The sequence below is a fragment of the Sinohyriopsis cumingii genome, chromosome 12, assembly GCF_028554795.1.
Source record: "Sinohyriopsis cumingii isolate HCF-2022 chromosome 12, ASM2855479v2, whole genome shotgun sequence".
In the NCBI taxonomy this organism is placed as follows: Eukaryota; Metazoa; Mollusca; class Bivalvia; order Unionida; family Unionidae; genus Sinohyriopsis; species Sinohyriopsis cumingii.
In genome coordinates, this window is record NC_142972.1 from 16,748,281 (window position 1) to 16,761,180 (window position 12,900).

Below are 12,900 nucleotides of genomic sequence, written 5' to 3' on the forward strand. Positions count from 1 at the left end.
GGTTCATATGCAAACAAGGTCTATATGACACACAGTTCTCAACAACCTAACAGTACTAACATAAAATTTGTCTCTCAATCTGCTCTCAGCTCAAGAATCCAAACATAAAATAAAAATAAAAGTACTCAAAAAGAATTTTGTTGCTGGTAGTTAACAAGAGAGAGGGAGACGAGAGATGACTAAAATGATAATGTTGCCTCAGTTTGCAAGATCATGCGTATTCAGAACGTACTTCTTTGAAGCTGCTATGGTGTGTTTTGATTAAGATGGTCTGTACATGTATTATGTGTCTTACACCAACAGCAACATCATCAAATTACAATAAAAAATAAACTCAGAAAGACATGTTTAATGAATACATCTGGATGTGTGAGAGAGATGAAATGGCATTGTGTCTGTAAGATTGTTTGTATTCAGATCAGTATTTATACATTGCCTTTGAAGATAGAAAAAGAGAGGTTACAGGGTGAGTGAAATCTATATTTTAATTTTCCTGACAATTTTAATCTTTCTCATGTACAAGGACACTACTATATTCCATTCAAGAAAGATTAGTCGGTAGACTTAGCATTTTCAAATATCAACACCATACACATGTTAAAATACTCGCATAATCACAACCACGCTGATGTTAAATAACAACATATATTAAGTTTCTGTCTTTAAAATCCATTGGATGGCAAAATATATACTTAATTTGGTGTAGTCTTTGCTGCTTTCAGTAGTTCAGTAGGGGCTTTGAAAGTAAAGCAAATGTCATTTGTGTTCATCTTTGCACTCACTATAGGGACCCCAAGTGGCCAAGTGATCTAAAGCGGTCTCCGTTATGGATCACTGCCATCTCACCTCTATCTGCATCAGTTCGAGTCTTGAATTCAGCCAATGTGGGTATGTGAGAAAGCTTGCTAGTAGCTTCTCATGGGTTGGTGGTTCTTTCCAGGGTTTTTCCAGGTTCTTCCTCCACCATTAATACTGGCCGCCATGTATAGCCTATCGTGTGCTGAAAAATGGCATTAAACCCCACAGCAACAACAACAACAGCACTCACTGTAGACTAGATGGTACTGTTGTCCTAATCTCCCTGATGGATTCTGTGAGTGAATCTTGGTCAGAACCTATTTCAATGTATATTGTATAGGTCTACTTCATGCTCATTTTTGATGTTTGAGTATGTGTTAAGAATTAAATATTCCCCTTGCTGCTGTGCTGGACAAAGTAAAATTCTGTCAGCCTGGAGTTTTGAAATTTATTTTTGCTGGGCTTTGCTGATAAGGTATTGTTTCCAGAATCAGTCTTCAAAAATGAATCACTCTTAACACTATTCAGACAACTGAAATAATCATGGTTTGCCTGAAGTAAAAATTTGACTTCAAAGAAACATTGCCACTGATGACAAACTTCATCATGTCTCTTTGTTGTACCATTCTGATGAATTGGATTGTTCTACTTTGTTTACTTTACCTATGCAGATTAGCTAAGTGGACTCTCCCACAGCAGAATTTGACATGACACATCACCCTAGCTTTTTTCAGTCAGTTAAGTAATGTCTGAAAGGTGGTTATTTATCTCTGACTGCCCTAACTTTTAATTGCCTTCTAATAGGAGTATGCACTAAAGATAGATTTAGCTGAGCTTTGAGCACGACTGTTTACTATTATACAACATTTTACATGCATATATCACAGTGGTCAATAAATATTTTTTTATTGTTGTTGAGAAACTTTTTGAGGCAAAGAGTCCTGAAAATCATGGGTTTTTTTTAAACATGACTGTTTCGGGTGTGTGTGTCCAAATTGAATTTTTTGTGTGACATGGTGTGTTTTGGCAGGTATGCAGATGAGGTTACAACTCTTGTTTTAAAATATGTGAGCTGTATTCTGGTTGTTTCAAACAGTTTGTGACAGTGATGGCCTTAGTAAAGAGTAGTCGTTAATGATATTCGACTGAACCCAAGAACTTTGTAATGATGACATACCCATGAAAAAACTGTACAAGCACTCAAAAGATATTACACAAGAATCAAATTCACAAAGTCAAAATCACCATTTTGTATTTTATTTTTATATTTCTATACTGAATATTAAAAGAAACCAGTTGATCAATGGTCTATTGCTCTTCACTTTTTGCTACTAAGATCTAATTTGTTTCTGGAAAAGAAAACATCAAATGGCTTTCAAACTCATTTTAAAATGCATTGGATGCTTTACTACAGTGACTGTCTTAAAAAAGAGCACTCATTAATGGTATTGGTCATTGTCCAGTTGTTAATGACCAGCAGTAGATATTGTAATTACACTAAGAGTTTATATGCATTAGTCATTATATTCTGTCACAGATAAAGAAGACAAATAAGGGCAGATCAATGAAAAAAGTAAACAAATTGACAAAAGAATTACCCATTCAAAGTGAGATGATCAAAAGCCTTTCTTCACAGTTTGAAATAGTGATAATTTCTTTATCTCCTGTTTCATTATTTGATACCTTAATTAAGACAACAAATAGTAATAATTTTCCTACTAGATTATATCAGACTTATACTTTCTGTGTGATTGTAAAATATGAAATTATTTCATTTCCAAATTTCCTGCTTCTTTATTTGATGCCTCAGTTAAGAACCAGAGTTAACTATCATTTATGTAATAAATGCTTGACAAAACAATGAGATTCATACTTGAATCAATCAATAAATGTTGGGGATGTTCCTTATATGATTTTCTGGACTTTGTCATTGAATCAGATTTGTTTGAGTCAAGATGTACTCACCTGCAAATTGATTTTATGTAGGACTTTACTTATACGACCAGGAGCCAGGGTTAAGTTCTGTACAGTTAATGATGAAAAAATATCAGCATACTGTGTTGTATATCAATGACAGTATCATCAATATAAATTGATAATATCAATGACCAAAGTCATCGTCTTATTAGATTTCAAGAAAATTTTAGATGCAGATTTATTTGGATATAACCAAAGTAAAATTTATTATTAACGTTTTTACATTATCATTGATTAGAATTATAGGCCTTGAACTACTATAATCAGACTGCATTGAATTTTAAGATAGAAATGCATATTATGTCTATGTGACTATACCAATATCATAAATGTATTCCAGGCTGCCTTCTTACCAACAATGCCTCAGGACGATGTTGAAGAAATTAGAGCAGTGCTACTGGCTCACAGACAGGGAGATAACCCAGTCTTCTATCGTAAGTTGTCTTATATTAATAAATTATTCATAAAATAATGATTGTTTGTGTTTTTATGTAACTGAAGACATAGAGGAATCAACCTAGAAACAGCAATAGCTTGCTCTGAGAATTTATATACAGTATCTTAGTTTTTATTATTATATTGTATATATAAATTAAATAGTTGCATTAGCAGGCAGCAGATGAAGAAATGTATTTGTTTGCTTTGATTTCATTGGCATTTCATAAGATAGTAATACAACAAGGTTGTTAATAGCACTAAGGCAATTGGAATAAAGTGCTGTGCCCATAGGTGTAGTACAGTAATCTGCCCAAGTTGATCTGATAGTAGGATTTGAACCTACACCTTTAGTCACGAGTCCGGTATGCTTTCTAGTGAGCAACCTTGGCTTCCTTGATTAGTTGTATTTTATAACATGTGGGAGGAGGAGGGTGTCAGGCTTGTTCCCAAGCCTGTATGATACAAGTCCTCTTTTGTGCAAGCAGAGGAAGAGAGTCTTGATTAATATTGCCTACTTTTAGTGTTAGATAATGGATTTTTGAGCAATTTATCATATTTAAGGCACCAAATTTTACTTTGTGTCCTTTTACCCTTAACTCAAGAGCAGAAAAAATATGAAGGTTACACTGCATTGTTATGTATAACCATGACAGTTGTAGGGAATATAGTATTATATTTATCTGTCTGTCTATCCATCCATTCATCTGTCTACCCCATTTTGATTAAGTTCTCTGTTTGTGTCACTATTCAAGTGATGTGGTAGGGCATCCATGTTCTTTGAACACATTTCTGGTTTCCCATTTTCATGATCTTGCCACATTTTGTGGAGTTTAGAAACTGTTGAAAGAATAAATTATAGCATATTATGTCAAGTTTGTCAACAATTTATGGATTACACCAGTATGCTAATGAATAATATTTAATTATGATTTGTTTGTTTTAAGTGGCCAGCCATACTTAGAGAACTGTTTCAAAAATTATAGCATAATATGTTAATGATGTCAGCATTTATGATTACACCAATATACTAATTAATACTATTATGTTGTTTGTCTATTAACTTATATTTTTTGTTCATGTTTTAGGTTGTCCCAATGGCCACCCATATGTAATTGGAGATGTAAGTATTTTAGTTAAATTTAGTAAAACATTGTTTTATTTATTTTCAGTCTAACATAAGGTCAGACAATTATAAGCCAGAGTAGTGGTAACATTCTGATTGTGCAACTCTACAGTACTGGGTTCAAGCTCCAATTCAGTCATGTGCAAATTCAGAGTAGTTAACATTCAAACCTTCATGATTTTCCACAAATTTCCAGTTTTTTTCTCCACCCAGAACATTTCATAGCAATATCAGATCCATTAAAAAGCAAAAGCATTATTTTATTTTATAGAATATGTCTGACAATTTTTGAGAAAGAAATTTTACAGTGTCTGCTGTCTCTCTCAAAACATGATAGCCTGCTTTGGTCTTCTAGATTTAGGACACTTAGAACCAGGGAAAACATATGACCTTGAATGAGTATTTACTGCCACTAAGAAATTACTACAGATGGAACCAACCATAGGACCTGTGATTTAGAGAAATAAATACTGTACCACTGCTCTAGCCAGCATATTAAAAATTGACTGAGATAAATGGTGTATCTGGCATGATACCAGTTTGACTGAGATAAATGGAGTGTGGCATGATTCCAGTTTGACTGAGATAAATGGAGTGTCTGGCATGATTCCAGTTTGACTGAGATAAATGGAGTGTCTGGCATGATACCAGTTTGACAGATAAATGGAGTGTCTGGCATGATGCCAGTTTGACTGAGATAAATGGAGTGTCTGGCATGATGCCAGTTTGACTGAGATAAATGGAGTGTCTGGCATGATGCCAGTTTGACTGAGATAAATGGAGTGTCTGGCATGATGCCAGTTCTAGCTCTTTATGCTATAGACTCAGATGTAAACCTTCCCTTATTTTATTTTTATGGTAAGATTTCATGGGCTTAATTTCAATACAATATAATTTTCAAGAGTGTTTTATATTTCAGTGTCATTTTAGCAGTAAGTGTCTCCCATTCCAGTTGAAGTGAAAGCTGGTTATTTGTACATTTTATAGGGCATGAAACATGAAATGACCTCCATTTTTGATGAATCATTTTTTGTACTACTTTTTATTTTTAATCAAAGGATTTGCAGAAGAAAGCCATATTTAAATTGGTCATGATAGGGAGTCATTTGAAAGATGATCTCAGATTTGTGGTCTCCTACCTATAGTTGCCCATCCCAAAAATAATCTTGTTACAGAACATGAAAAGGTAAAAATAAAAGGAATGAAATGAAATGATGATCTAACTCTTGTAACAGTGACCTGGTTACTTTGATGTATGAAATACCACAAGGTGACATAGATGAACTTGTCACTTCAATGCATGATCATAGTTCAGAGTTTTGGTATTTTGGTATATTGGGTTTGTCTGTCTGTTTACCCATCACTCTCTCCAACATATTGTCAGATCAGATTTTTTACACATTTTGTCTCATGTATTACACATTTGTATCTCCTTGAATCTGAACTCAATCAGCCTAACTTCAGTATTCTCTATGTACACTATGAACTGGCTATATTCTGTAATCTGAACTCATTCGGCCTGATTTTGGTGTTAGTTCTATGTACACAATGAGTAGTCTGTACTCTGTCATCTGAACTCATTACGACTGATTTCAGTACAGTAGTCCCCCTCTTGAACAGCCCCCCCCCCCCGACCAGCAGCCACCCGCTTCTTACAGCCAGAATCCCTTGGCACCAACGAGTTTGTGTTCAAAAGTACCCTCAAGAATGGCCACACCTCTAACGTGACCAGCGGCCAGCATATTAGTACAAAAATGTAAAATGTTCCCCTCACAAGCGGCCACTTTTTTGTTCAAATGTGTCCAGAACCAATAATTAATTCATATCGTGACGTAAGGTAAGTAATCAGGTTATCTCTACCATCGATACATGTCTCCCAATGTCAGGATCCATTGCTGAAAGAAGTCTTGACTGAAGTACATATAACACTAAGATTAATATTATATCATTATCTATATAAAAAAATGTCTTTTACAGGAAATGGGCTCAACAATGTTATGATAGAGTTTTGGGCTTCACACATCTCTCAAGTTCTAATCTTTGATGATTACAACCGGATATAACTGTCAAGATCATAACATGGTGGAGTGTCAAAAAACTAAGTCCAACTTTTTCACCAGTATCTACCACCAGTTTCTGACATGGAGCGAAATAGATTTTATGGATTTACACACACATAGAATTTAAACTTGAACAAAACGGTACCAGACAAAGACCGAAAAATCAATTGACAATATATTTATTGCTTCTTTTACAAAGAAGTCATTTCATCCACTTTACAAATGTTTTGTCTGCATAATTAAATTGCATACAGTTAGCAAAATCTGAATAAATCATTACCAAACATTAACATGTCATCACGTAAACGGAGACATTATTTTAGAAGAAAGTCAGTTATTCTACTTGACTACATTGGGTGGAGTGGTGAGGGGGAACTTACCAAATAATTTTATATAGAAAAGACTCAAATAGAACAATTTTATGCTGAAAAGACTTGAATAAACAATGTCATAACCGATAAGATTATTCAGCACCAGTGGGAAAATGAGCAAATGGAAAGAGAATTATGTACATGTATATACCAAGATTTAAATGACGTTTTTGAATGGTTTTGCAATGTGCATGACAACAGTACCCACTCGCATATCACGCTTACATCAAGAATAAGAACTATTAATGTATATTCAGTTGAAATAAGTCTATTCTTAATACAATAAGAACCTTTTAATAATTAATGTTACTTTTAAGCAAAGATATTAAAGGTTTTGAAGTATGTAGCTTTCTTGCTACGTACATTACATATAATTCTCACAAAAAATTGAGTCCCCCTCTGGAAAGGCCACTCATCTTATAAGGTCACTTTCCTGGTGCAGAAGGGGTGAACGTGTAAGAGGGGGAGCACTGTATTACTTCTCCATGAACAGTCTGGCAGTCTGTACTCTGTAAACTGAACTGAAACTTTTTACCAACAAAACGTAGATAAAGCAGAGTTGGCATGTGTTTTATAGCTAACTTTGATTAAGTGCTGTATTTTACTCTGAAAACAAATGTAACTTTCATTATGAGAATTTTTTTTGCATAAACATCAGTAGTAGATATTTATACACAACAGTATATAGACTTGCAATAAGGAATGTTTAATACATGTCTTTTAAGAAAAGAAACACTAAAATGCAAATCTTTTTTTTCACTCTCCCACATTTTCTATTGGAGTATATATCAGGGTGATCCCAGATTAAATTGAATCAGTGCACGGCTGATCCAAGCATATCTGGGTTGATCCCAGATTAAGCAGAATTATCCTAGGCTGATCCCAGTTTACTTTGTGTATCATCGACGAATGAATGATTATAATCAAAATGTAAAGGACATGTTGCTTAATTGTGGTAGAGTTCACCAATAGCATGTGACCGCTTCAGTGGCTTAGAGGTTATAGTGTCCGCCTTGGATGTGGAAGGTCACAGGTTCAAACCCCTGCCGAGTCATACCAATGACTTATAAAAAATGGTACAAACAGCTGCTTCGCTAGGTGCTCAGCATTAAGAGGTTAGTGTTAGGACTGGTTGGCCTGGTGTCAGGATAATGTGATGGGGTGGGACATAATGCTACATGTCTGTGGCATTATGCCCCAGTGCTAGACATCACTTTGAACTGCCACACTGCAGACATTATAATGATATGACGGAAAAATTGTTAAAACTAGGTTAAAATTCCAAATCACATGCACATACACACACACTGTCGATCCCAACCCTCAGCACTCCCACCACCTTATATATGCATGGACAGAAAACTAAAAGGGGACACAATATCATCAAAAAAATGGTTGTAGGTTACACAGTTTCTTTACATTGTTAGTGCCGGGTATACCACCAACATTGTCCTGTCTGTTATTGTCTTGTATAATGAGCTAACAATGTTCACCAATGTTTCTTTCCATGAGACCCTCCCTATATCCAATAATATGACTTTCACGCCCCCCTTATTACAGATCTGGTGGGGGGAGACTCAAGTTTTTTGCTGCCAAATGGAGAATATTTGCCACGACAACATGTGGACCTGACAAGTGGTTTTCAGTGGACTTGGTATCATGTTCACTACATCTCCTCCTTTGCCCAAACTTTCTTCAGCTACAGACATGGCAATATGCACTTTGTCATCAACCTAAGTACATTCAGTCAACTATGCAATCAGTGTGGACATGAGGCATAACTTCATGTTTCCCACTCTCATGGCTTCCTGAAGTCCTATGATTTGCCTACAAAGAAATACAGCCTACAAATCAGCAGGCAAGCTATATCTTGGAACAGTACTTGATATCACTTGTTAACTACCTCTTTCTCAGTCTTGTTGTCAACAAGGACATCTTTGACCTTGTACAATTTCAAAATGTTGGTCATTTATGTCTGAAACTCAGCATTCAAGTTAGCAAGGTATGACTTCCCCTGGAATGAGAAATGAATAAATACAATGGTGGATCCCGTGCCTGTATGGAACAATCAATCATCTGGAGAACTCAGTGCTGCTCAGTTTTGCTCAGTGCTGCAGCAGATGTCTTAGTCCTACGTCGCCTTCTTGGGCAAATGGAGGCTGAACCTTTGGCCATTGGACCAACTTTCACATCCTGCACAATATGAGATTCCATCTGGCAGGCATGGAAACCTCATCTGACTTTCTATAGACACAAACACAGAGGATTTGGGGAAGCGAATCTCCTACCATTTCAAGATGTCATTGGAGTGTGTCCCCCCACCCCCGATCATTTTTTACATATCAACATTATCGAGTTGAAAACTGTTCTGAAAGCTTGTCATTGGTGGCTGGAAAACCTTCATGGGAATGGAGTTATTATTTCTTATAATTCTACTATGGTGATGTCTCAAAAGGCATGACAGTACCATGTCCCCAGACCTTTGTATATTTGTTTGGGATTTTCCCAACCTTTGTCTCATCAGTCCTAGATCCAGAAGACCTGGATAATCGATGCTCTTTCTATAGACTGAAATGGCCAAATGTAAGCACTTCTCCTCTAACACCTAAGGTTCCAAAGGTGATACATGAAGCAAAAAAACGGAGTTTCTCTTTATCCTAAGTACTCCACTAAAATGGGAAATCTTGGATCAGACTCATCAATCTTACAACAGAATTGCCAGAAAATTGAGGTATTCTGTCATCTGCTTTAAGCAACCACAACAGCAGGTTGTTCATCCCAAACCAGAGTTCCAGAACTGGCACATTTGGATCTTGTTAAAATACTCCATTAGGAACAAACAGTTCTGACATAAAAGTGGTGGAAAATCTCTCGACCGAGATGGCTGTTAAACCTTAAAGGCATATGAATGGAATGGAATATTTTCCCACATTGGTGCACACAAGAATGCTCTATATAAAGCAAGCATCCATACGTCAACTTCTTATGAATCTTTGATAAGAAACAATTAGCACCAATCACAATTAAAACTTAGTGTTCCATACTCACTCTTGGAAGAGGATATTAGATAAGCCAAAGACCTATTTTCTGCTCATTTTGGATCCAATAAAATGGGTCAGCATCACTTATGATACCCCCCTGCTTTGAATGCCAAGAACAGGTCACTGTGTAATGGTAATCAGACTCTGGTAATAATTCCTGTCTACTCTGGACACTTCTTCTCTTGGTCATCTACTGGACCCAGTGTGAACTCAGATTTGTTACTTAAGGATGACCAAGCCAATGTGTCAAGGGAGATCACACTCCTTGCCCTCAAAATGGGTGGGACTTAATGCCACATGTCTGCATCAGGATGCCTCAGTGCTGGACATCACTTTAAACATATAAACTGCCACACTGCAGACATCATAGTGATATGACTCAAATTGTCAAAGCTACATCAAAAATTCAAAACACACACACTCTTGCTCTTAAAGAGAGAAAAGATGACATCACAACAGAGACACTGGATAAAGTGGGCTATTTCTTCTGCATATCAGAAATAACCCCACACCAATATATTTGCTAATGGCATCTCGGCTCACAAAGTTAGGACAGTGACTACAAATATTGGATATGAGCAAAACTTTTTCTAACTTATTATCTGTGCCATGGGATGGAGATCTGAGTACACTTCCCCAGTTTTAACTCAGAGATCTTTCATCCTAAAAGGCTCAACTCAATCTGGTGAGACCTGTAGCCAAGGCACAAAAGGTTACTTTCCTGGTTTGTTCTGCTTTATAAGGAACTTCTGCTGGATTTGCTTGAGGAAAAATGTTTTCCTTTCAAAGCTGCTCTCTAATATATGAAGTCTATTTTTTAGTTGGGTTTATCTTGAAGCCATCTTGTGTTACTTAACTGACCAGAGATTGTCTCTCTGGGGTAACGGGATGTATTTCCTTCCATCTCTTATCTATTCTTCTAAAGTATTATGATAAGAGAACATATTTGAAGAAAGAAACAATTTTTTCTAGTAAAATATGTTTATTTGATAATACTTACCCAGTTATAATATACATACACCTTCCCAGCCTTCCAGCAGTTACACCAATATAGTGAGCATGCCTTCCACTCCATTAGTAACTAATGATTTCCTGGTATCAATTGGAGATCATTCTGACTGCCACCTAGGTGGGCAGATAACTTTTAGCCTTTTTGCTAAAAGGTTTTAATCTGGGAGGGCTGGATTAGTGAGGTAGTAGTATTTCTCCTAAGCATTGTTATTGGGTAAGTGTTATTGAAGAAACATATTTTTACTTGAAAAAATTGGTTTTCTACTAATTCATATTTATTGCTCATGCATTTGTCTGTTAGGCAGATGTCATTTTTATAAGGGATCTTGGATCTACATGGGGCTTTTGTTACAGGTAGTTCTTCAACTTTAAATAAATCTGATCCTGATTTATCTGTTCATGGTTAAAAAGCATGGCATAATGGTTATAGTACAGAAAAAAAAATGAAAATAGAATTTTGTAAAAATCTTCTATACACGGAATAAGGCCTTATGTGCATGGAATGAAAACCTTGTATACATGGAAGAAAAACCATGTGAGTATGGAATTAAAACCTTGTGTACATGAAATAAAAATCTTTTATGCATGGAATGACTACTGCAATAATTATAGTGTTATAAAATAATATTTAGGGTATTTTCTGTATAATTACAGTGTGGTCGTCCTGCTACAGAAGGGGTCTGCAAAGCATGTGGCGCAGCAATTGGTGGTCAGCACTACCAACTAAGACCAGGAAATATTCAGGACCAAGGAGGGTAAATTTTCATTAATCATTTTTGTATTTGTTTTTACAGTGTGGCCGCCCAGGTTCTATAGGTAAATGTCCAAAATGTGGTTTGGAGATTGGAGGTCAAGGACACATACCACGCCCAGGAAATGCACCTGACCCAGGGTAAAACAAGATGAAATAATGTTTTTTTTTCGGAGGCTCATTTTCCCCCTCCTTTTGCAAATACCTTTGTCTTATGCACTGCGTTTTACCAACAGTCAGCTTCCTATATGATCAAGAATTCCAACTCAGAAGTCTTTTTCATGTGTTAACCAATGAAAATATTCGTAAGAGCTATGTAATCAACCTTTGTAGGGCTTTAGAGGCAAAAGAGAATTACAGTAATATTCTTTGCTTCAGTTTGGAACAAAGTGCAAGTTTATTTTCAGAAAAGGTTACTGATTTGGAGTTCTACATTCCCATGCAGTTTACAGCTTGAAGTTTTGCCGAGTCTGCATATTTCATATCAAGCAAATATAGATGGTATTCATAGATGCAGTGAAACACATTTCATCATGTCAAGCAAACACAGATGGTATTCACAGAGGCAGTTTAACACAATTTCTTCATGTCAGACAAACACAGATGGTATTCATAGATGCAGTGAAACACACTTCATCATGTCAAGCAAACACAGATGGTATTCATAGATGCAGTGAAACACACTTCTTCATGTCAAGCAAACATAGATGGTATTCGTAGATGCAGTGAAACACATTTCATCATGTCAAGCAAACACAGATGGTATTCATAGATGCAGTGAAACTGACTTCATCATGTCAAACAAACACAGATGGTATTCATAGATACAGTGAAACACACTTCTTCATGTCAAGCAAACACAGATGGTATTCGTAGATGCAGTGAAACACACTTCATCATGTCAAGCAAACACAGATGGTATTTATAGATGCAGTGAAACACATTTCATCATGTCAAGCAAACACAGATGGTATTCGTAGATGCAGTGAAACACACTTCATCATGTCAAGCAAACACAGATGGTATTCATAGATGCATTTTAACACATTTCTTCATGTCAAGCAAACACAGATGGTATTCATAGATGCAGCGAAACACATTTCATCATGTCAAGCAAACACAGATGGTATTCATAGATGCAGTGAAACACATTTCATCATGTCAAGCAAACACAGATGGTATTCATAGATGCAGTGAAACACACTTCATCATGTCAAGCAAACACAGACGGTATTCATAGATGCAGTGAAACACATTTCATCATGTCAAGCAAACACAGATGGTATTCATAGATGCAGTGAAACACTTCGTCATGTCAAGCAAACATAGA

At 36.1% G+C, this 12,900-nt stretch overlaps 1 protein-coding gene across 2 annotated transcripts in view; it reads left to right on the forward strand.

The window, feature by feature from the left end:
* Nucleotides 1-12,900, forward strand: part of LOC149786032 (E3 ubiquitin-protein ligase rnf213-alpha-like) — a 354,737-nt gene that overhangs the window by 295,133 nt on the left and 46,704 nt on the right. Inside the window, exons 76-78 of one of the 2 annotated variants that reach the window (XM_089976319.1) lie at nt 3,116-3,209; nt 4,299-4,333; nt 11,614-11,711. In XM_089976319.1, the coding sequence (XP_089832445.1) occupies nt 3,116-3,209; nt 4,299-4,333; nt 11,614-11,711 (227 nt within the window). Of the gene's footprint in view, nt 1-3,115; nt 3,210-4,298; nt 4,334-11,473; nt 11,575-11,613; nt 11,712-12,900 lie in introns of both variants that reach the window. The other variant, XM_089976318.1, reaches the window with a different exon arrangement.